General features: G+C 56.2%; 3 protein-coding genes across 9 annotated transcripts in view; 1 reads left to right on the forward strand and 2 right to left on the reverse strand.

The window, feature by feature from the left end:
* Positions 1-221: 221 nt before the first annotated feature.
* On the reverse strand, positions 222-18,469 carry MRM2 (mitochondrial rRNA methyltransferase 2). Of its 3 annotated transcripts, none has more exons than XM_082714066.1 (3): positions 18,461-18,469; positions 3,659-3,948; positions 222-1,366 (listed from the first exon to the last, which is right to left on the reverse strand). In XM_082714066.1, the coding sequence occupies exons 1-3, from the start codon at positions 18,466-18,468 to the stop codon at positions 924-926; spliced, it is 741 nt and encodes a 246-aa protein (XP_082570192.1). In that variant the 5' UTR covers position 18,469; the 3' UTR covers positions 222-923. The 3 variants fall into 3 exon arrangements, with proteins under 3 accessions (XP_082570192.1, XP_082570193.1, XP_082570194.1); XM_082714067.1 differs by lacking the exon at positions 18,461-18,469 and adding an exon at positions 5,534-5,584; XM_082714068.1 differs by lacking the exon at positions 18,461-18,469 and adding an exon at positions 5,303-5,572.
* Positions 5,588-16,346, forward strand: NUDT1 (nudix hydrolase 1). Its single transcript, XM_082714072.1, has 4 exons — positions 5,588-5,699; positions 7,166-7,334; positions 15,682-15,827; positions 16,055-16,346. The coding sequence occupies exons 2-4, from the start codon at positions 7,183-7,185 to the stop codon at positions 16,225-16,227; spliced, it is 471 nt and encodes a 156-aa protein (XP_082570198.1). The 5' UTR covers positions 5,588-5,699; positions 7,166-7,182; the 3' UTR covers positions 16,228-16,346.
* Positions 16,652-19,757, reverse strand: part of SNX8 (sorting nexin 8) — a 39,624-nt gene continuing 36,518 nt past the window's right edge. For 3 of the 5 annotated variants that reach the window (XR_014306332.1, XR_014306333.1, XR_014306334.1), the window contains exons 11-12: positions 19,130-19,296; positions 16,652-17,511 (exon numbers count right to left, since the gene is read on the reverse strand). Coding sequence is in view for 2 of the 5 variants with exons in the window: in XM_082714053.1 (XP_082570179.1) it covers positions 19,186-19,296 (111 nt within the window). In the remaining 3 variants the exon portion in view is untranslated. Of the gene's footprint in view, positions 19,297-19,757 lie in introns of all 5 variants that reach the window. The other 2 variants (XM_082714053.1, XM_082714052.1) reach the window with 1 other exon arrangement.

Raw genomic sequence — 19,757 nt, forward strand, 5'->3', positions numbered from 1 at the left:
GGGAACAGGGGAAGTGCTGGGGGTAGGACAGGGGAGTCTCAGACATAACTGACCACCACCAAATATAATGGAAAAATGCTAAATCCGGCTTTCAGCCACTTCCGAGTGCTAGACTGAGATCTCGGGCCCTCGCGGAGATTATGGGTATCTTCCATCCCTGAGATTTAATCAGTGATACAGTCAATACACTCTTCATGAGGGATGAGCACGCCTCTAGGAAATGGCTTTGGAGAAACCAATTTTTATAAAAACAAACTTAAAAGCATGGAAATCCATTAAAATCGCACAGTCTACATTGTTCCGTAAAGCCTCATTGAGTTCCTGGAAGAGAGTAGAAGGAAATAGATGCACACACTACATGGTTGCTTGCTCAGGCCACTGCCAGTCTTGGGGACCCCCCCAGGATTCCAGGAACAAAACAAAGCACATCAACCCCATGGGTAATTCACACCAAATGCCTTGAAGATGGGATTAACATATCATCCACCAGAGTGGTGGAGATTAATCCCCAGCTTGAAAGTTGAGGTCTGCACACTTAGCACTATATAAGCAAAATAACAAGGAGAAGACTGACTGCTGCAGTCAGTCGGTCCAGGGGCAGGGGTGGAGACTTTCTCTGTGATGTGACAGTTACATGAAGGTCACACCAAGGCCCAAGTGTGCTGCCAGCACCTTGCCACTGTCCTTTCATCCTTTCCCCTCCGCCTCACGAATCACATCCTAGAGACGGTTTCTGATGGTACATCCCGGCCAGCGAATATTGTTTTGTTGTACCTTTTTGGCTTCAAACAAAGATCCACTTATCGTGCCTCCTGCATCCCCAGTCAAGCCCTGAATCCACTCCCCGCCCTCCTGCCACACTCCTGGCAAGAGCTCAGATGACACTTGCAGTGAACAAGGCTCAGAAATGACGGAAGAAACTCTCAGTCCTCTGCAAAATCCTTCCCTCTTTGGTACTGTGTGGCCAAGAGGTACACCTCTGCCGACTCCTTCCTGCTGGCTCTGGGTTTCACTGTCCTGGTGTTCTGGAACTGCCCTGTCAGTCGCTTCCGTAACGCCAGGCTCTGACTTCCAGCCCACGTTTTGCAAAGGAATGTTCCGCCAGGCTCCAAGACATCTGGAGTGAGGTCCAGAAGGGACGAGCACAAGCCAATGAGCCTGTCGTGATCCAGGCTGCGGATCCCTGTGGCATTGGGTGCCATGTCACTCAGAATCACATCTGCTCTCCCTCCAGGAAGCAGTTCTCGGATTCTCTGGAGGGTTCTTGGGTCAGTCACATCAGCGGGGCACAGGAAAGTTGCTCCTTCCAGGGGGAACACGTGAAGAAGATCAACCCCAAGCACAAAGCCAACGGGAGCACTGGGATCTAAAGAAGAGAAAGTGATTCCATTATTTACATCCTGAACCATCCCTCAGAAATACAAAGAGAAAAATGGAAATAAAAGGTCAGGAAGTCAGGACGAAGGACAGGAGCAAACTCAAGAGAGTAGACTCAAGGCCCTTCCCCAGCTCTCTCCGTCTACACAGACATAGCGCAAAGAGAGGCAGTCCTCAGTCTGCACGGGAGGAATCTGGGCCTGGAGAAGAGCTCCTGTCCCAGAGCACAGGATGTCATGTTACCTCCTGGGGCCTGCTCGCTGTGAGAGGTCTTACCTGAGTAGCCATTCTGACAAGCCAGGACAGAACAGGACCCACTAATATATCTACTACCTCTGCAGTCAACACATCCGCTCTCCAGCTTAACCCAACTGCTTTCAATGCAGAAGCTACCAGAAACAAGCCAAGAAAGGGGTACAGAGACAGGAAGTCAAGGTACAGAACCCAAACCCTTGCACAGGTTTCAGCGGCACTGATGGCGCAATAAAGATGCCACTGTTTCACTCGCCCCAAGCAGGACCCCCTCCTGCCTGCGGGACGGCAGCCCCCAGAAGTGGGTCTCCCCCCTCACGGCCCAGGTGTCCCCATCGGAGGCCCTCTCCCACACCAGGGAGGGCCCCCACTCTGCCAGCACCCACGGGGAGAGGGGGGCACCAGTTCAGGGTGCATCATAGACTTGCTGGTTCCGTCTGCTTAGCAGAGGCTATTCCATGGCGGGGTAACGTGTGTTTTACTTTATGTAAAGACTGGAAGTCAGGTACTTTGTAGAGTACATTTTTCAAAGGAGAAAATACCATTTTCATCCCTGGAAAGGAGGACATTCTACATCTCATATCTCATGTGTTATAACCTGGCGGGGAGGGGTCCACTAGAGACAAATGGCTTGGGATTTTCTTCTGGGAAGAAAAGAAACCCAATCATTTTATCCACACGTCTTCCTGTAGGTTAAACTTGGCCATCTTTATCCTTCTCCTGAAGAGCAATTACAGGGATGGGAAGCACTGAAATCACTTGTTGGATCTGTGGGTAGGCTCAGTGGTAGGAAAAGGAACTGAAGTCTCTGACACAAATTCCTTCACTCAGGCAATATTTATTGAGCTAAAAACATTTTTTCCCACCTGTTCTAGAGCCCCTGCAGGCATCCCATCACAGTAACGAGGCTGGATCTTAGACGTGAATGCAGGGAGCGGCACTCCCAGCCTCTGCTTTCAGTAGACCAGCAAACTCCTCTGAACCCCATTCTTCAGTAGGACAACATGTGACAGCGGCTCTTGTCAATCGGCCTAGTTCACAGAATGCCAGGGATGGTGGCAGCCTCCAATTTTACGGCAGGAAAGAGAGGGAGGGAAACACACTAGCAGAAGACCTGGGAGGCACGCTGGTGCCCAAGGGGAGGCTGGCCAAGCAGTGCCAGACAGCAGTCCTCTGGAGCTCTGCACAAGCATTTGAAGGGACAACGTGGTTTTCTAAACTGAGGGTATAGGATCCCCATTGATTAGCCAGGGGAACCATTTTCATATAGAAAATCTTTGACAGGGCACCTGGGTGGCTCAGTGGGTTAAGCTGCTGCCTTCGGCTCAGGTCATGATCTCGAGTTCCCGAGATCGAGTCCCACATCGGGCTCTCTGCTCGGCGGGGAGCCTGCTTCCTCCTCTCTCTCTCTGCCTGCCTCTCTGCCTACTTGTGATCTCTCTCTGTCAAATAAATAAATAAAATCTTAAAAAAAAAAAAAATCTTTGACAATATCCTAAAATAAAAAACGGCAACAGCAGAGTCCCTCAGGCCAAGCTGGAGGGGAAAACCCAGAGCCCCAGCGGTAGGTGCTCCTGGAACAGCCCCAGCAGGACTGTGGGGAACCCCTGGGCTTCGAGGACCAGGGCCTGGGAACCCCTGGGGTTGATTCAGCTGTACTGTTGCAGAAAGATGTCAGTGTATCAGTAGGTGAAAAAATCCAGCTCCATTAGGGCTCCAAATCAGCAAGAAGATTGTGGATGTGAGATACTAGCGTTTTATTAAAGAAAACATACATATATAGTTATGTGTGCAAAAGCAAACTTTGGAAGGGGGCATGCCGACATGTACGCACAAACATGGTGTGATTTAAGGTGCTTTAAACCTGCACTAGAGCCTTCTACCGTGTCCGTCGTTTCAAAAACATCAGTGTTCTACTTTCACCCTTCTTACTACCAAACAAGCCACCAAGTGGCTTGGCCACCCCCAAATTCTCTGGTGGAGGGCAGCTAGCTCACGCCTGCTGACCCAGGGTGGTCAGGGGCCTTACCTGTGCCCGCAGCGTTGACCCTCTGCACGGCCACCTGGCTCCAGGCCCCGGGGGCCGCCCCACAATCTAACACCCGGAGGCCAGGCCGTAGGATCTTGTGCCTGTCGTCCACCTCCAGGAGCTTGAAGGCACTTCGGCACCGGTAACTCTCCACCTTCGCAGCCTTCACGAATGGGTCCTTAAAATGGCGCATCAGCCACAGGTGCTCAGCCCCGGTCCGACCCTTGCAGTGACTCCCAGCAGCATGAAACCTTTGACACCGAAGGGTCGCACCTATCAGCTTCCAGGACCTCATGGAGAAAAAGGGAGCAAACGGGCTGGCGCCACACAGACAGGAGGCTCCCTGGTTCAAACCACATGTTTTTAGAGACGGTGCCTGCAGGCCCGAGGGGGGAGGATACTTGGCAAGCTACCCAACCCAAAAGCAGGTGGAATGGGGTGAACTGAGTCCCTCCCCAAATGCATGTGTTAAAGTCCTAACCCCAGTACCTCAAAATAGAAATGATCTTTAAGGAGGTGGTTCGGTTAAAATGAGACCATACGGGTCCGAATCCAGTATGACTGGTGTCTTCATTTAAAAAGGGACACGCGTGCACATAGGAAAGACTGCAGGTGGAGACACAGGGGGAAGGCAGCCATCTACAGGCCAAGGAAAGGAGCCTCAGGAGAAACCAGCCCTGCCCACAGCTTGACCTGGGCCTGCAGCCCCCAGCACTGGGAGACGGAAGTCCATGCCGTTCCAGCCGCCTGGCCTGGGTTGCTTTCTCACAGCACCCAAGCAAGCCAGCACAGCAGTCGTCACCTTGTAGGGAAGTGGACTTCAGAAGGAAGACTCGAACATCACTGATAGTCACTTTGTGTCAACCAACGTTATTCCTGCCCTGGTTAATACTACTGTTAATACCAACGACAGTAACTCCTCCTTGCCCAGTACAACTTTCCCTTGGGCTCTGTGGGACTGCGAGAGAACCCCCGAGGACAGGCCCTGGCCTCACTTAGCTCCATGGTTGCAGAGGCCAACACAGGGCCTTACCCGTCACACCACCTTATGCAGCTGAACTCTACCTGTGTGACCAGGTGAAGGACCATTTCCAAGTCTCTTTGGCAAAGTCAAGTTTTTAACAGCTTATCGACTGCCAGGAGCTCCCCCGACGTCCCCTAGTGAACTCACAGCACCACCCTACACATTTCATATTTCTATATTTCATATTACATATTTCTATATTTCTAAATTCTGCATCCACGTTTCTGATGGAAAGAGCCTACCATCATCCCCATGGCTCCAGGCCAAAGCCCCCTCAACAACCAAAGCATCCTGGCAAGATCGGGACACACCAACTGCAACTGCTGCCTTCAAAAAGCGTAAGGGGTCTCCTGAGAGGAGCACAGAGCAGTCCTGGGCCCCAGAACCAACTTCCACAATTGGGGGAAAGGCTGGAAACGAGTCACACCCACCTAGACCTGCAGATTTGCCAGCTGACCTCCAGCGCCCACCCACGTCTGGGGTTCAGCACAATGGCCACTCGTGGGAGCCCTCACAGCCTTCAGACCTGATGTGCCCTTCGCAAGCTTCACCTCCACTTGCAGCGTCTCCCCACCTGCCCCCAACTCTTTCCCCACCCTCCACCTGCAGCGCCCCCTCACCTGCCCCCTCCGCCCGCCCGCCACTCCTTGGGAGCCGTCCGAATACTGGCTTCGTATTGGAAGTCCGCTCCTAGGCACTTCGCCGGGGATGCCCGCGTCCGCGCCCCGTTTCCGCCGCCGGAACGCGGGACGCGTCCCTGGCCACTCCTCCTCCCCGCCTCACGCTTGCAACAGGCGCTCCGTAAATGCCGGCTGCGCGCACAGCCGCACCAACGTTCCAACCTCACTCACCCAGCCATAGCGGCAGACCCGCCGCCGCCACCCGCACCGGAAGTAGCTGCATCACTTCCGGCCCGAGGCCACGCCCCCGGAAGCAGCACCCGGGTTCCGAAAGCGCGCGCGGAACGCGGGTTGGAAGAGCAGGGATCGGAGAGCCCGGGAGCAGAGCCCGGGTCTGGTGAGCTGAGGAGAGGGGAAGGCGCGGGGGCGGGGCCTAGTGATCGGGAACCTTGGGGGACTCGTGGGACCTGGGAAAGGGGAAGGGGCGGGCGGGGCCGGGTGATAGCAGGACCGGGTAGAAGAGGGCCGGGCTCGGGGACCTGGGGGGAGAGGGGCGGAAGGCCAGGTGAGCAGAGGTCGGAGGAGTGGATCCGGGACTGCGCGGTCTCATAGCCCGGGGACCTGATGCCCCAAGCCCCCGCGCTGTGTAAGGCCGGCCTGGGGCTCTGCGGATAGCGGATATCACCGTTGAGAGCCCTGGGAAGGGGCCTCCGTCTACAGTGACTAGACTGGGACCCCATGGCTAACAGATAGGGCCGCCCCATCTGCGACAGCCTCCCAGCCCCTGACCGTAGGTAGGCTCTCCGAGGACCCCAGCGGCTTCATCCGGTATCTATGCACCAGCAGAGCTAGACCCAGACTTGGGCATCGAGTCTGCCCTTTGAGCCCACTCTGCCTCTCAGCTTCCACTTCTTCCTCTGGAAATGGAAAAAGCAAGTCTTAGCTCACGGAGTTGTTGGGTTTGTTAAATGAATACTTTTTGAGACGCGCATAGTGAGTGCTTCCTAAGTGGTCGCTGACGCTCCCAGGATCCTCTTCGTCACCAACATAGTTCACTGGGAAGCCAGGGCTCTGGGCCAGAGCTCATGAACATCACGACAAAGCACGCAGGCATAGAGACCCACCCGCAAGGCCAGACCCAGCTGAAAGTGCCTTGGGGGACACGGGAACTTCCCAAAAGGATCCCTACTCCTGCTCCTCATCCAGCGTGGACCCCAGGGGGAGACACTTGTGTTCAGTGGGCCCCAGGCTGCACTGGGGCTGCATGGACAGGGGACCTGCTCTTGGCTCTCCACCATATCTCCAGCAGTCACAGTTTTCCTCAGGACCATGCTCCCCTACTAGAGCAGAAGGGGGCCCCTTGTGGTTCCAGTACAAGATCCCAGAGCAGCAATGGTTGTCACAGGCTGGAGGGTGAACCAGCCTTCCTGGGGGGGCTCTGTGCCTTCAGGAGCTACGCACTCCCTGGGACTCTGCAGGTCAGCTACTGCTGAGGGGCAGAAGGCAGATCCCCATAGGCCAGAAGAAGACCCCACTGGTGAAAAGGCCACGGGCTAACCTGCATGGTGATGTTGGCACCTGGGGGTGGACCGCCCTCCAGCTTCTGTGCTCAGGCGGAGGAGGGGTTGACAAGGCCACCTCGTGCTGGGGTCCTGGCCACTGTTGCTGCTGGCTTCGCGGGGCCAAGCCCCTTTCTAGCCCGGAAGCCCACTTGTTCAGAGGTGAGCATGTGGGGGAGGGCTGGGAGATGACTTAGTAGGCTTCCCCTCCCTCCCTTCCACAGCACATTCCCATTTCACCTGGCCTCCATCCCACCCCATCTGCACCCAGATCAGGCTGACCCAGCCCTCTTGCCTTCCTCAGGGGCTCTCCAGGGGACCATGGGCACTTCCAGGCTCTACACCTTGGTGCTGGTGCTGCAGCCTCAGCGAGTGCTCTTGGGCATGAAGAAGAGAGGCTTCGGGGTCGGCCGCTGGAATGGTTTCGGGGGCAAAGTTCAAGACGGAGAGACCATCGAGGACGGGGCCAAAAGGTGAGGGAAGGGTGGGCCTGACCACACCACCAGCTCCCGAGGGGATACGCTGGAGCTCCTGACCGAGCCCTTGGGCCTCCGTTCTTTCATCTGCAGAATGGGAATGACAGAAACATCTCCTGCCTCTCGCAAAGGGTGTGGAAGGGCGGCAAGTGCCATGTGTGTGCTCTGTGTTGCTTGGGTCGCTGGGAGTGGCTTAAGGCTGCAGCTTCTTCTAGCTATGGGGCTGGTCCAACTCTGGATGTCTTGGTCTGTTCAGGGGAGCCAATGATGAGCCTTTCTGTCTCAGCCTTTTCAAGCACATGCACACACTCCCTTAATCCTCAACACTTCCCAAGGGCGGGAAGCAAAGCCCAGAGAGGCCAAGCAGCTTGTCTGCAATCACACAGTTCTCCGATTTCAAGCCTTTGCCCTTCTTTCTCCTCATAGGCATGTGCAGATAAAATGAAATTGTGTGTAAATGTCACCAAGCACTACACAAGCCTTCACCATTAGGATGCTATTCTGAAGAAAGCTGGCAACCTTAATTAAGGCCGCTTTCCCTGGGCAGGGAACAGAACCCCACACGCATACCAGTGAGGCTCCTGGAAGGGAAGAAGGCTACAGGCACTACAGCCTGGTGGTTCTCGAGTTCAGGGTTTTCTAAACATGACAACCCCTGAGCAGCAGTGCTCCCACCACGTAATGGGGCATGAACACATGTCCTGTCCTGTTCTTCCTTTGATCGCCGGTCACCAAGCAGACTTCACGGTGCATGGCTGGCCCACAGCCCAGTGTGAAAAGCCATGGCTGCACTGTCCATGGCATGCACCTCCCCGTCATGGGTCCAGGACCCAGCACGCCACAGGGTGTCATTGGTCTTGGCAAGTGCGAGGTCATGTGACCGATCCTGCCTGGGGACGGCACAGCAGGGACAGAGCCCAGTCTGCTGACACTCTGGCATCTGGGCCTGTGAGCTGCCCCGGTGGTAGGCTGGGCTGCAGAAGAAATAGCATGGAATATGGACAACCAGGGGGTGCCAGTGGGCGTTCTGCCAACAACCCAAATGTCTTTGTTCTGCTGAGACTGTTCACGGGGTCACCGATCTTTAGGGCTCTGCTCAGTGTCAGGACACGGGAACAGGTCCCGACCCACCCTGCCGAGCTCTCATCTAGCCTGGCTGCCGGGTTCATGAGGACGTGTGTGGAGAGTGGGCCTAGTGGACACCCAGTAGTCTGGGGCATGCAGAATAAAGAGCCTGGGCAGATAACCAGGCAAAAGGGAAAATTCCCAAAGGACCTGACGTTTGGTCCGAGCAGGTGGCAGGTGGAAAGTAGCACCCACAGATGCCCAGAGGCTGGAGGGGCAGGACCATGCAGAGGTGTGCACCGTGGGCCTCGTGGGGTACAGACAGCTTCACCTCCATTCTCTGCCGTCCTGGAGACAAGCAAGCAAACTTCCAGGCCTCTGATTTCTTAGGGCCTTTCCCTTCTGCCCTCTCTATGTTCCGCATTTCCTGATCGAGGCACATACGTAACAAAGCCTCACTCACCCCAGATCCTCAGTACTGAATGTGATGGTGGCCTTCCTGCAGGGCAGGTGTGGGATCAGGCAGGAAATGTTTCCTGGAGATGAAGCAGGACATGCTCTCTGTCCCGGGATGGAATTTGAATCCCTCTTGGTCAGCCTCCAGACCTAGACCTCCCCTTCCCACCTGGACTCCCCGCTCTGCCCTCTCCCTCCTGAGTCCATTCTCCACATGACCCCCAGGCAGCCTTCCTGAAACTGCATCGGGGTCTCTGTCTCGCACTCATGCGTGAGGTCCCTTTAAAGCGTCCGGTACCATTAAACCAACCTCGTGTGTCACCCCTAGAGCCCCCTGGGGTCCAGCCACACCCTTCTCCCGCCACTGCCCCTCAGATGCCCCCAGCTCATCCTCCCTCCTCGCCTGGCTGCCCGCCCACCACAAACTTCCCATCTTGGCAGGTGACCACACTGACCCTCACAGCTAATGATTCCTTTCCCTGCCATCCCCACACCCCAAAGCTCCATGAACCACACTGGTCCTGAAGTCCGCCTACACCCATCTTCACCAGGAACACTTGAGAAATGGGCCCATCATGTGGCCAGCACAGCGATCAGGAGATGGAAAGGGCCACCTCTCCGCTGGCCTCTGTCACAGTCGAAGATTCGGTCTGTTCTAAAATGTCCCAAGAGTGCAGTGACGCATGTGCGCCCTGGTGTGTGCCACCCGGTGCCCCTGTGCATTTCTGCAGCTCACACACCAGCCTTGTCCGCCGTCTCTGTCCTGTGCCTGGCCCCTGGCTGTTCCCAGGTGGCAGCCACCAGGGGCACCGCCATCAGCAGTCCCAGGTTACCTGTGCCATGTCATCTTTTCTGGTGGCTGCTCCCCAGGGCGGAGCATGCAGAGCCCCGGGTCCTGCTCACAACCTGGAGCAGGAGCTCCGCCAGAGGTGCAATCAGCAACAGGCACTTTCTCTGATTTCAGCTGCTCTGGAGGGACCCAGGCCTCCATGAACTTGTGTTTGCCCCGAGGGCTTGAACTGGTGCACCTGGTCCGTGTCCACGGGCCACTTGGATGTCTGGTCTTTGTGAACTGTCTGCCTCAATCTTTTGCCCATTTTTTAAAAACTGGGTTGCCTTTTTTTTTTTTTTTAAGAATTTATTTATTTGACAGAGATCACAAGTAGGCAGACAGAGAAGCATGCGGGGGTGGGGGGAGGGGGACAGGCGCCCTGCTGAACAGAGAGCCAGACGTGGGGCTTGATCCTGGGACCCTGAGATCATGACCTGAGCCAAAGACAGAGGCTTAACCCACCGAGCCACCCAGGCGCCCCTGCCTGTCTTATTCTTAAGGATTTGTAGTTCTTTATACACTTCCACATCCTTACTGATTTCCTGCTTGAAGTCTCGCACGAGGATGGAGAATGGATTCATCCATTTCTCCTTGGAGTTCTGTTAGTTTTTGCCTGCTGTCGTTTGACTCTCTTTTGAGGCACATGCGTGCATGTTAAAGATTGTATCGTGGAGAAGTGGCCGCTTTACCCACACATAATACCCATCATTATTCCCAACGCCTGAAATCCAGGCGGATATTCCTGCTTTCATTAGTTCACATAGTATGTTTTTCTCCACTTACTTTTGATCTGTATTTTTTAATCTTTATCGTTTTATCCTTCATGCCTGTAATCTTTCTATCCACGTGGTTCCGTGCAGACAGGTGGTCTTGCTTTCTGATCCCCTCCGACCATCTGCCTTCCACGGGAGCGTGTGGTCCATTGATGTTCCAAGTGGAGACTCCTATGGTTGGGTTCATATCTGAACCCTTGGTCTGAGTTCCTGTTTTTTTGTCTTCCTCTCCTTTTCTTGGTTTTGTGGTGTTAACTGAGCACCTTCTAGGAGTCCATCCATCTCTTTTTTTAGCAGGTCAGCTCTCCTTATGTGACTGTTCTGCTACTTGCCCCAGAATTTACAGCTAATCCAGGCGCCGTCCCGTCCCATGGGCAGTTTGCCCGCCTCCTGACAACAGACATCCCAACTCCAGCCCCCAGCCCGGTATCCTTGTGGTCGTTCCCTTTATGTAGGCATGTGGGTGGCGCACACACAGGGTAGAAGGAGATACATCCTGTTACTTTGAGCAAATGGTTACCTGTTAACATCAGTTAAGAGTTAAAACTGTTTCACTTTGGGGAGCCTGCGTGGCTCAGACCTTTCAGCGGTTAAGCTAACCATCTGCCTTTGGCTCAGGTCATGATCTCAGGGTCCTGGGATAGAATCCCATGTCAGGCTCCTTACTCAGCAGGGAGCCTGCTTCTGCCTCTGCCCCCCTCCCCAGCTCATGCTCTCACTCTCTTGCTTTCTCTCTCTCAAATGAATACAATCTTTTTTTTTTTTAAGATTTTTTTTTTTTTTTTTTGACAGACAGAGATCACAGGTAGACAGAGAGGCAGGCAGAGAGAGAGGAAGGGAAGCAGGCTCCCTGCTGAGCAGAGAGCCAGGTGCGGGGCTCTATCCCAGGACTCCGAGATCACGACCTGAGCCAAAGGCAGAGGCTTAACCCACTGAGCCACCCAGGTGCCCCATGAATAAAACCTTTTTTTAAAAAAATTAAACTGTTTGATCTTGACTTCACCTACTCCTTCCACGCTCTTGCATTCTCTGTGCAGATGCGAGGTCTGATCTATCCCTTTCCTTCTAAGAATTTGTTCTCGTATTTCTTAGCAGGCAAGTGTGCTGGTAATAAGAGTCCCTCCATTTTTTTTTTAAGAAAGTCTGTATTTCACCTTCCCTTTCGAAGGGAAGGGGAGTACAGAATTCTAGGCTGGTGGGTTTTGTTTTTTCTCCGAACTCTAGCTGGCCTACTTCCTGTCTTGCCCACCCTGCGTCTCAGGAGTCAGAGGTGAGTCCTACCCTGTTCCTCTCTGGGGCGGGTGCTTTCTGCCTCTGGCTCCTTTCAGGACTTTTTTCTTTTAATATATTTTTTAATATATTTTTTTTTTTTTTAGATTTTATTTGCTTTATCTTAGAGGGTGTGTATGTGAGTGGGGAGAGAGGCAGAGGGAGAGAGAAAATCCCAAGCAGACTCCACACCGAGCAAGGAGCCCAATGCAGGGCTCAGTCCCAGAACCCTGAGATCATGACCTGAGCTGAAATCAAGAGTCAGGCACTCAGCCAACTGAGCCCCCAGGCGCCCTGGGTCTTTTCTTTATCTTTATTACACTTTGAAGGTAACGTGTCTGACTTTCGTCATATTTGGTCTGCTGAGATCCAGGACCTGTACTTTGATGTCTGACATTAATTCGAGAACATTCCCAGTCATGTCTTCTTGTCCTTCTCTCTCTCCTCCCGCTGGTGTTCCTGTTACGCGTGGTTCCTGTTTCCTGGCTGTCCCACACCCTGGATATTTTGTTCAGTTTTTTGCGATCTTTGTTCTCTTTGCTGTTCTGTGTTTGGCCGTTCTGTCGAGATGCCCTCCGGCTCACAGTCTTCCCCCGGCCACGTGCAGCCCCCTGCCGGTCTCCTCTCCGTGGCTTGCCTCTTTGTTCTTAATGATACCTCAATGAGCGCAAGTCTTCTCTTAATGGGATCCCGGCTACAGCTTTTTCTTTACAAGGCAGCATTTCTACATTCTTTTAAAGAAATCTTTGCCTATCCCAAGCTTAAGGACACATTGCCCTAAGTTTTCTTCTGGAATGTTCAGGAGTGTTAGATAGCCGCCGCTCCATCTTGGGATGGATTTTGGGGTGCAGTGAAGACAGAGATCGAGATTCATCCATCCCGATGTCTGGCTGCCACAGCATCTTCTGTTAAGGAGACCACATCTTCCACTGCCTGCAGCCCCCCTCTGGCATAATCACAGGGCAACATGACATGGAGCCTGATGTCCATTTCCTGTGCCACTGTACCCAGTGCCACACAGAGGTGTCCACAGCCAGATGGGTAACTGAGCTGCTGTGCTGGGCCCTGGCGTCTGCCCTCCAGACACTCGCTTGACCACAGAGGCCGCCGTGGCCCTGGACTTGTCGCTCTGTCCTGGCCTCACCAGAGGTTACATCCCTCATGGAGTCAGCGAACTTTTATTGTCAGGCTCACTCACAGCCATGTTCTAAAGGTGCCCGTTGTCCTCAAAGGCTTGGAATCTTTCACACTCTGGAGGCCTCATCCAACGAGTGGGGCCCTGGAGGGCGCTTCCTCCTGGCTGCCCCCTGGTGTCCACAAGGGCACATCGTGCCCCTGCAGGCAGCATGCTCCCCCTGGAGGACCTGCTCCCCCTGGAGGACATCCTCCTTGGCCACAGAGCAGGCATGGTTCCCATGCTCAGAAGCAGAGGGCCGGGCCATGGTGCCACAGACATTCTTCACGAAAGCAGTGGCAGGCCTACCCTGAGGCTGAAGGAAGAAGTTTGGCCCCACACAGTCCACCCAGCGGGCTGCACGGCCCCACACTGGCTCCTGGACTTGGGGTCAGCTCTGAGGCGCCCTCTCCAGGAATCCCAGCTCCTCTCCCCAGGACCACTGGGGTACCAGCCCAGTGCCCAGGATAGAGCCAGAGGTCAGGACCTCTCTGACAATGGAGAATTGTGCCCCTACCCCTGTGGTTGAGAGGGAGGGGCCCGCTGGCACTCTAGTCCATTTTTAGTGCTCAGGGCCCCACAGGCCACAGGGATGACCAACTCCAGCATCAACCCTGGGCCATGACAGCTGTCTGGGCTGCTGGCAGGAGTGGGGATGGTCTCTGCAGGGAGCCTGGCCCATGCCTTGTCCACCATGCTCCCCTTATGCCCTTACGGATCCCAGAGCAGGGCGCAGGTTTCCTCACCGCAGACCTGGGGTGGCCACATAAGCCATCATCCCTGGGGAAGCAGCTGTGTGTGCAGCAAAGATGCAACATTCTTTGGGGGAGGGGGTGTAGGTTCCAGGCGCTTGGGGACCTGGGGCCCGTCAGAGTCAGGTTTGGGCCCTGGAGGGGGCCAATCTCTCTGGGTGGAGAGGTCCCATCTCTCTGGCCATCATACCAGACACCCCCAGCATGATGGCAGAGCACCATGTTCAGAGAACCTCAGGAGGGGCTACGGGGACCCCCACACCCACCCAGAGACTTGGCTGCTGTCATTTTGTTTAACGCATGACTCACCCTGTTCTCTGCCATCTGGAGAGCTGAGCATACAATCCGACACTCTAGCAAAACTGAAATTGTCATCCCTGCTAATTATCCCAGCCTGTGAAGTGAGGTTACTGATATTTCATGCACTGCTGTGTATTCGGGGAAGATTAGCCAAAACTAGTCAAAACACAAAATCACTAGGTGAGGTTCTTCAAAATGAGGCCCACCAGCCTGCTGCCGGAGTGCTGGGGGAGGCCCCACGGGGAGCCAGGCCTTTGAATTGGGGAGCTATTTGCACCCCCAAGTGAAGACACATATTCATGTTTTTAGGTCAAGTCTAGTTTTAATTAGCCGTGGCAGTGAATAAATTCCAGCTTTCAGAACCACTCGGGCCTGGTCTTCAGTGGCAGCCGGCTGCCATGACGCCCCCACAGGCCTTCCCGGGAGCTCGGGGTGGGTGCTGCGCGGAGGAAGGTGTCTGTGGAATCGGAGCACTGAGACCCCACGTGTGTGTGTCTGTGTTTAGTGAGCAAAGCAGCTTCCCTAGCTTCTCATTCCAGTACAGGAAGCAATTATGCATTGTGTCCCTAACAGAACCCAGAGATCAAAGCTTAAGGAAAATAAACAACCTTCATTGCATACAACTCTAAACGGTCAGGCATGAGAACACTTACAGAAACAAATAAATACAGGGCAGGAGGGAACCGAGACTCCCCCAAGAAGGAACAGACAGAGCCCCACTGCTGCCACAGCCTGGAGAGCCCACAAGTCCCAAGTATGGAGCTTCCAGGAAGCGCTGGCTGCTGGACCACGAGTGAAGGAGGCAGTGGAGCCACTAGCTGGGCAGACGTGAGCGGCTCAAAGCGTGCAAGCAAAATGACTCCTCGCCGGGGCCTTGTAACCGGTCAGCCGGCCACTGTTACCATCTAGGGACCCGCACTGGTTGGGAAACTGGCCAAGCTTCGGGAGGTGTAAGGGCTGCTCTGCTCCCGCGTGAGATCTGTGGGCACGAGCACATGCATCGTGTCTGCAGGCGTGTAAAGGCATACATGAGGGAGACAGCCCAGAGATTACACAGTACTGGTCACAAGTGCTCCTTCTGGGGAGGTGTCCAGGGGTGCTGGCCACATTGTCTGCCACAAACATGTGGTCTGGGGATACTGTGAAACAGGCCAGCATCAGAACATTCGGGGGCAGCCTGGTTCTGCTGTCATGCCTCACACTTGTGCTGGGGTGGGGGGTGGGTCCCCTGTGATCAGCTGTGGGGGAGCCACCTGGAGGGTTGGGGTGCCTCCTCGGGAGACCACGGGAACCTGTGTGTGATCCTGTGCTTTCTGAGCATGGGCATGAGCAGAGGGGATCTTCGGGTTCCAGGCCCAGGTGCCTGAAGCCTACGGCCCGCAGAAAGCATCTGTGTGGCTGTTGCCAGCCCACGGGAACAGCAGGAGCTGGACAGGGTAGGAGGGTCCCAGTTCTGCCGCCCGCCCCCACATGGCCCCCAAGCAGCTGACCTCGGCCGGGTCTGGGCTGCCCCGTGGCTCGTGGGCTATTGAACTGGGTTGACCTGTCTGCCCTGAACCAGAACTTCTTAACAGAATCAGGATTTAAACAGTCCCCAGATTAACTGTCAAGTCCTGCCAGGTCAGGAAGTGCTCGCATGTTCCGGTTGCATCCCCCCCCCGCCCCCCTGCTCCTCCACATCCCCCCAGTGCCTCGCTGTAATAGCCACCAACCCCACCTGCAGGGAGCTACAGGAGGAGAGTGGTCTGACCGTGAACACGCTTCACAAGGTGGGCCACATCGTGTTTGAGTTCGTGGGTGAGCCTGAGCTGATGGACGTGCACATATTCTGCACAGAGAGTGTCCAGGGGACGCCCATGGAGAGCGACGGTGAGTGTGGGAGTCCGTCCCTTCTCCCTACCCCAGCGGGCAAGGGGAAGCCAGGTCCAGGTCCCGGGAGGCAGGTGCTGCGCCAGCACCCAACTCTAAGCCCCGTTCCTCTTCCACAAAGGGACACAGCTGGGAGGACTGAACCCCAGAGCGTGTCCAGTTCCTCACAGATGTGCAGTTGCAGCCCAGGTGGAACATGACACTCTTTTCCTTTCCACCCGCTACAGAAATGCGCCCTCAGTGGTTCCAGCTAGACCAGATCCCCTTTGCGGACATGTGGCCCGATGACAGCTACTGGTTTCCCCTTCTGCTTCAGAAGAAGAAATTCCAGGGGTACTTCAAGTTCCAGGGTCCCAACACCATCCTGGACTACACGCTCCGCGAGGTGGACAAGCTGTAAAGGAAGGAGAACCCTGGCCCCTGCGGGCTACAGGACCCTCATCACCTGCTCAGAGCCCCAAGGCAGGGGTGGGGTGAGGTGGGTGGAGGCGAAAATAAAGACCCTTTGCCTTTTCCACACTCCTTGCAGACCCTGGTACGGCCAACCCAGGTCCATCCTCAGGAAGCTGCCAGACGGCTGGTCATGACCACAGCCTGGAGCAGAGAGGACAGCTGGAGGGCCGGGCGCTGCCTTGTGCCATGCCACAGGTTCTTGTTGGGACCTGCATGGGCGAGAAGCTGTATCCTCCTTACTCACCACCCTGACGTCATGGGGAAACTGAGGCAGTCGTGGCCCAGGGCTAAAACCCTGGTCTAATTCACCAGAGGCTGTCCACATCTCTGACCGCCAGGAAGGGGGGAGGCAGAGAATGCACAGCTTTACCAACTGTCATAAACAGGTTTAATGGTTTTTCGTGCTTACGTAAAAATCTTGGAATGTAGGCCGTTTGTGAACAATTCCAGTTTACTGGGTATAGTAATCACTGACCCCCACAGCCTCATAAAGTGCTCCGCACAGCAAACTGCATCCCCGAGTGGGGACAGAAGCAGCCCAGCACCAGTCCATGCGGCCCCATGCGCACCCACATCAGAGCCTGCGTCTTCTGCTCCTGCCACACATCTGCAGGCCACAGCAAGTGAGCGAGGTCCAGGCTGGAAGGTCCTGGGCAGGGTTCCACTCCAGCCTTGCCACAGTACAGAGCAGGGCTCTGGCCGGTGCCATCGGACTGTGCGGGCCATGGACGACAAGGCCATCCCACCCTCCTGGGCAGCCTAGGCCTCCCAGGACATCACTGAGCACAACAGCCCAGGCACAGGGGCACATGGAGGCTGTGCGTGGGACCAAAGGTGGCCTCTACCGTCCCCAGCTGAGGGCACCAGGAGGACGTGACTCCCCCACCCCACCCCCAGCAAGTCTTATCTGTTGACCTCTCTGCAGGACCTTGGGGAGGTAGGGGTTGGGTCAGAAACACCCCTCCAGCCAAGAGCAGCAGGCCAGAGTGGCTCCCAGCTTCCATGGCAAGAACACAGTCGTCCGCAAGTCCTCTTCAGAAAGCACACTGCAATGCTCTGGAGCTGGAAATCTCCTTGGGCCTGGGTGAGGAGGCCCTCCCTTCACCAGCCCTCCCGCCTTCATGCTGCTGCCCAGCACGTGCGAGGCAGGGCCTGCTCAGGGTGTCTCCATGGTCCTGGGGTGGCCCGTCTCTCACCAGCCATGGCCAGGGCATGTGCGGGTGAGCAACAGCTGGTAGGGACAGAACAGGAGACTTAAGGCTCCTGCTTTATGGCTCAAGTGTACACAAGGCCGTGGGAGCAGCCCTCAGGACCGCACAAACCCACTCACAGCACCTGAGAACCCATTTCTACAGTGGGGGTCAGAACGCAAGCACCACCCAGAAACAGGCCAGTAACCAAAGCAGCTCCTGATGTGGTGGGCTCTGCAGGCACACTGCCCTGCTCCCTCAGAGCCCAGGAAGGCACAAGCCACCCTCACAAGGCCACAGGCTGGGTAGGGCACAACTGGCTTACCACCACCACCCCACACACCCCCACAGCTGCTCTGCCAGCACAGGCAGAACCCATGTGTGGGGTGGGCCCGAGTCCCCACCTGACACGGTTGTCCGGCCAGACCAAAAGGACACGTTCCCCCAGACTGCAGTATGCACAGTGCCCTCGGGGAAACCCACATGCCTGCGGGTACAGAAGTCCCCCTCGGTCCCCATGCCGTGTGAAGACACACAGGCAGACAAGACCCAAGAGAAGCCCTGCACGTCTGCACGCACCCCCAGAAGGCGTGAATCTCAGGAATCCTGCCGTGAGGTCAGAACCTCCAGCCCCACTCGGGGCCAAGGACAGTGAGCTCAGAGGGCTGCAGACCTTGGAGGATGCACCCTGCCTGCGGACACAGAAGGGATTCCTAACAGGAAACACCCAGGACCTCGACACACAGGAACCCCAGACTCCTGAACAGATGCCCTCTGGGCCTGTGCGTGTAGAGGGAGGCTAGAAGCAAGGGTCTGAGCGCCCAGAGCAAATGAGGTCAGTTTAAAGCAGGTCAGCCATGGCAACAAGGCCTCCTCCTGCCGAGGCCAGCTAGGACACTGCCCCCACCCGCCGGCCTTCCTGTGCCCTTCCAGCCTCCAGGCTCAAGGTGCGGTCTGCAAAGAGAGGGGCATCCAGGCAGCTGAGAGAACAGAGCCATTGCTGCACTGGGACAAACAGATGCAACAGCTCACCTTGTCTCCAACAATGCAAACCGCTGGGCACACACGCGTTAGAGAATGAGCGTACACGCAGGTAGAGGAGACACAGGACACTTTCCCCAGAGACTAAGCCACGGCCCCCACAGCACTCCCCCAGGCTTGTCTCCTAGAAATTAACACCGTCTGTGCGCCCAGCGCCCCCCCGAATCCCCACCCCACACACACTCACACTGCCATGCCCACACCTTCCCAAGACGTCCTGCTGGCCTCCAGGGATGTGCCCGATACAGCCACCTCTCATTCGACATACGGACAGTCCTGCCCTCTGTGGGGCCAGCTCATCCAGACCCTCCCGACTGCTCTAAGCCCCTGGGGGACCCTGCACATGGCCCCCCAGCACATGGGAACTATCCCGCTGCCCTGCCCCCTGGGGATCGGAGAAAACCATTCCAGGGACCCTCAGCTTCTCCCAGCCAGACGCACAGGCACAGTGTGGCAGGTGGGGGCAGGGGGTGGTCGGGGCAGTTGAGCCGATTCCTGTGGCCTCCGCCCTACTTTCCAACCCCACCCCCACCCGGCCCGGACATCAGCCCAACACCGGGGACCCTGCGGTGGGCAGGGGCAGCCGCTGTCTGAAGGGAATTAAAAAGAGGGACACACCATTTGGAAAGAGGTTTTAGTGAGGCCGCCGGAGCTCCTGCCCCAGGCCTCTGGCACTAATGAGAAGACCTGCTGTCCTGCAGGGGCCCCGGCGGGAGCAGGGAGCTGCTGGGTCCCGCGAAGAGGCAGCTGAGCTTGGGCTGCAGGTCGTTCCACACCTTGCTCATCTGGAGGACGAGAGGGAGCACGGCGGGATGAGAAAGGCCACGAGCTGGCTACACGCCCCAGCAGACGGCTCTCCGTAAAACCCCCGAGGAGCCCCAGCATGGCCCATGTGGTGCCCCGTGCCACCTCCCCCAGCACCGCCAGACCAGGGGGCCACTGGCCCTTCCCTTGCCATCTCTGCCCCTTCCTCCACTAGGGACGCTGAAACTGGAGGGAACCACACGCCCTGCACGCGGGCCAGAAGGTGGGGCCTGCCACCTTGACCACTCTGCCAGCACTGGCCCCCCAGGGTGATGGGTCACACATGAGGGCTTCGCCAGAGGAACACACAACAAACGTGGCTGTGGGAGTCAGATGTGCGGCAGCCACCAGCTCACACTCTGGTATCTGGGTTGAGGAGCGGCTACCGGCAGCCCAGGGAGGAGGGAGGCTCGGAGCCCACTCCCCTGTGTGGACCTCCCCC

This window comes from Mustela nivalis, assembly GCF_964662115.1.
Source record: "Mustela nivalis genome assembly, chromosome: 19".
Lineage (NCBI taxonomy): Eukaryota > Metazoa > Chordata > Mammalia > Carnivora > Mustelidae > Mustela > Mustela nivalis.

Excerpts from the sequence above, each read along its gene's own strand:
- MRM2 (XM_082714066.1), bottom strand. Across the intron at positions 1,367-3,658 it reads GGTCAACGCTGCGGGCACAG|ATCCCAGTGCTCCCGTTGGC; the intron begins GTAAGGCCCCTG and ends TCTCTTCTTTAG.
- NUDT1 (XM_082714072.1), top strand. The coding sequence starts at position 7,183 with ATGGGCACTTCCAGGCTCTACACCTTGGTGCTGGTGCTGCAGCCTCAG. Across the intron at positions 7,335-15,681 it reads ATCGAGGACGGGGCCAAAAG|GGAGCTACAGGAGGAGAGTG; the intron begins GTGAGGGAAGGG and ends CCCCACCTGCAG. Across the intron at positions 15,828-16,054 it reads GACGCCCATGGAGAGCGACG|AAATGCGCCCTCAGTGGTTC; the intron begins GTGAGTGTGGGA and ends CACCCGCTACAG.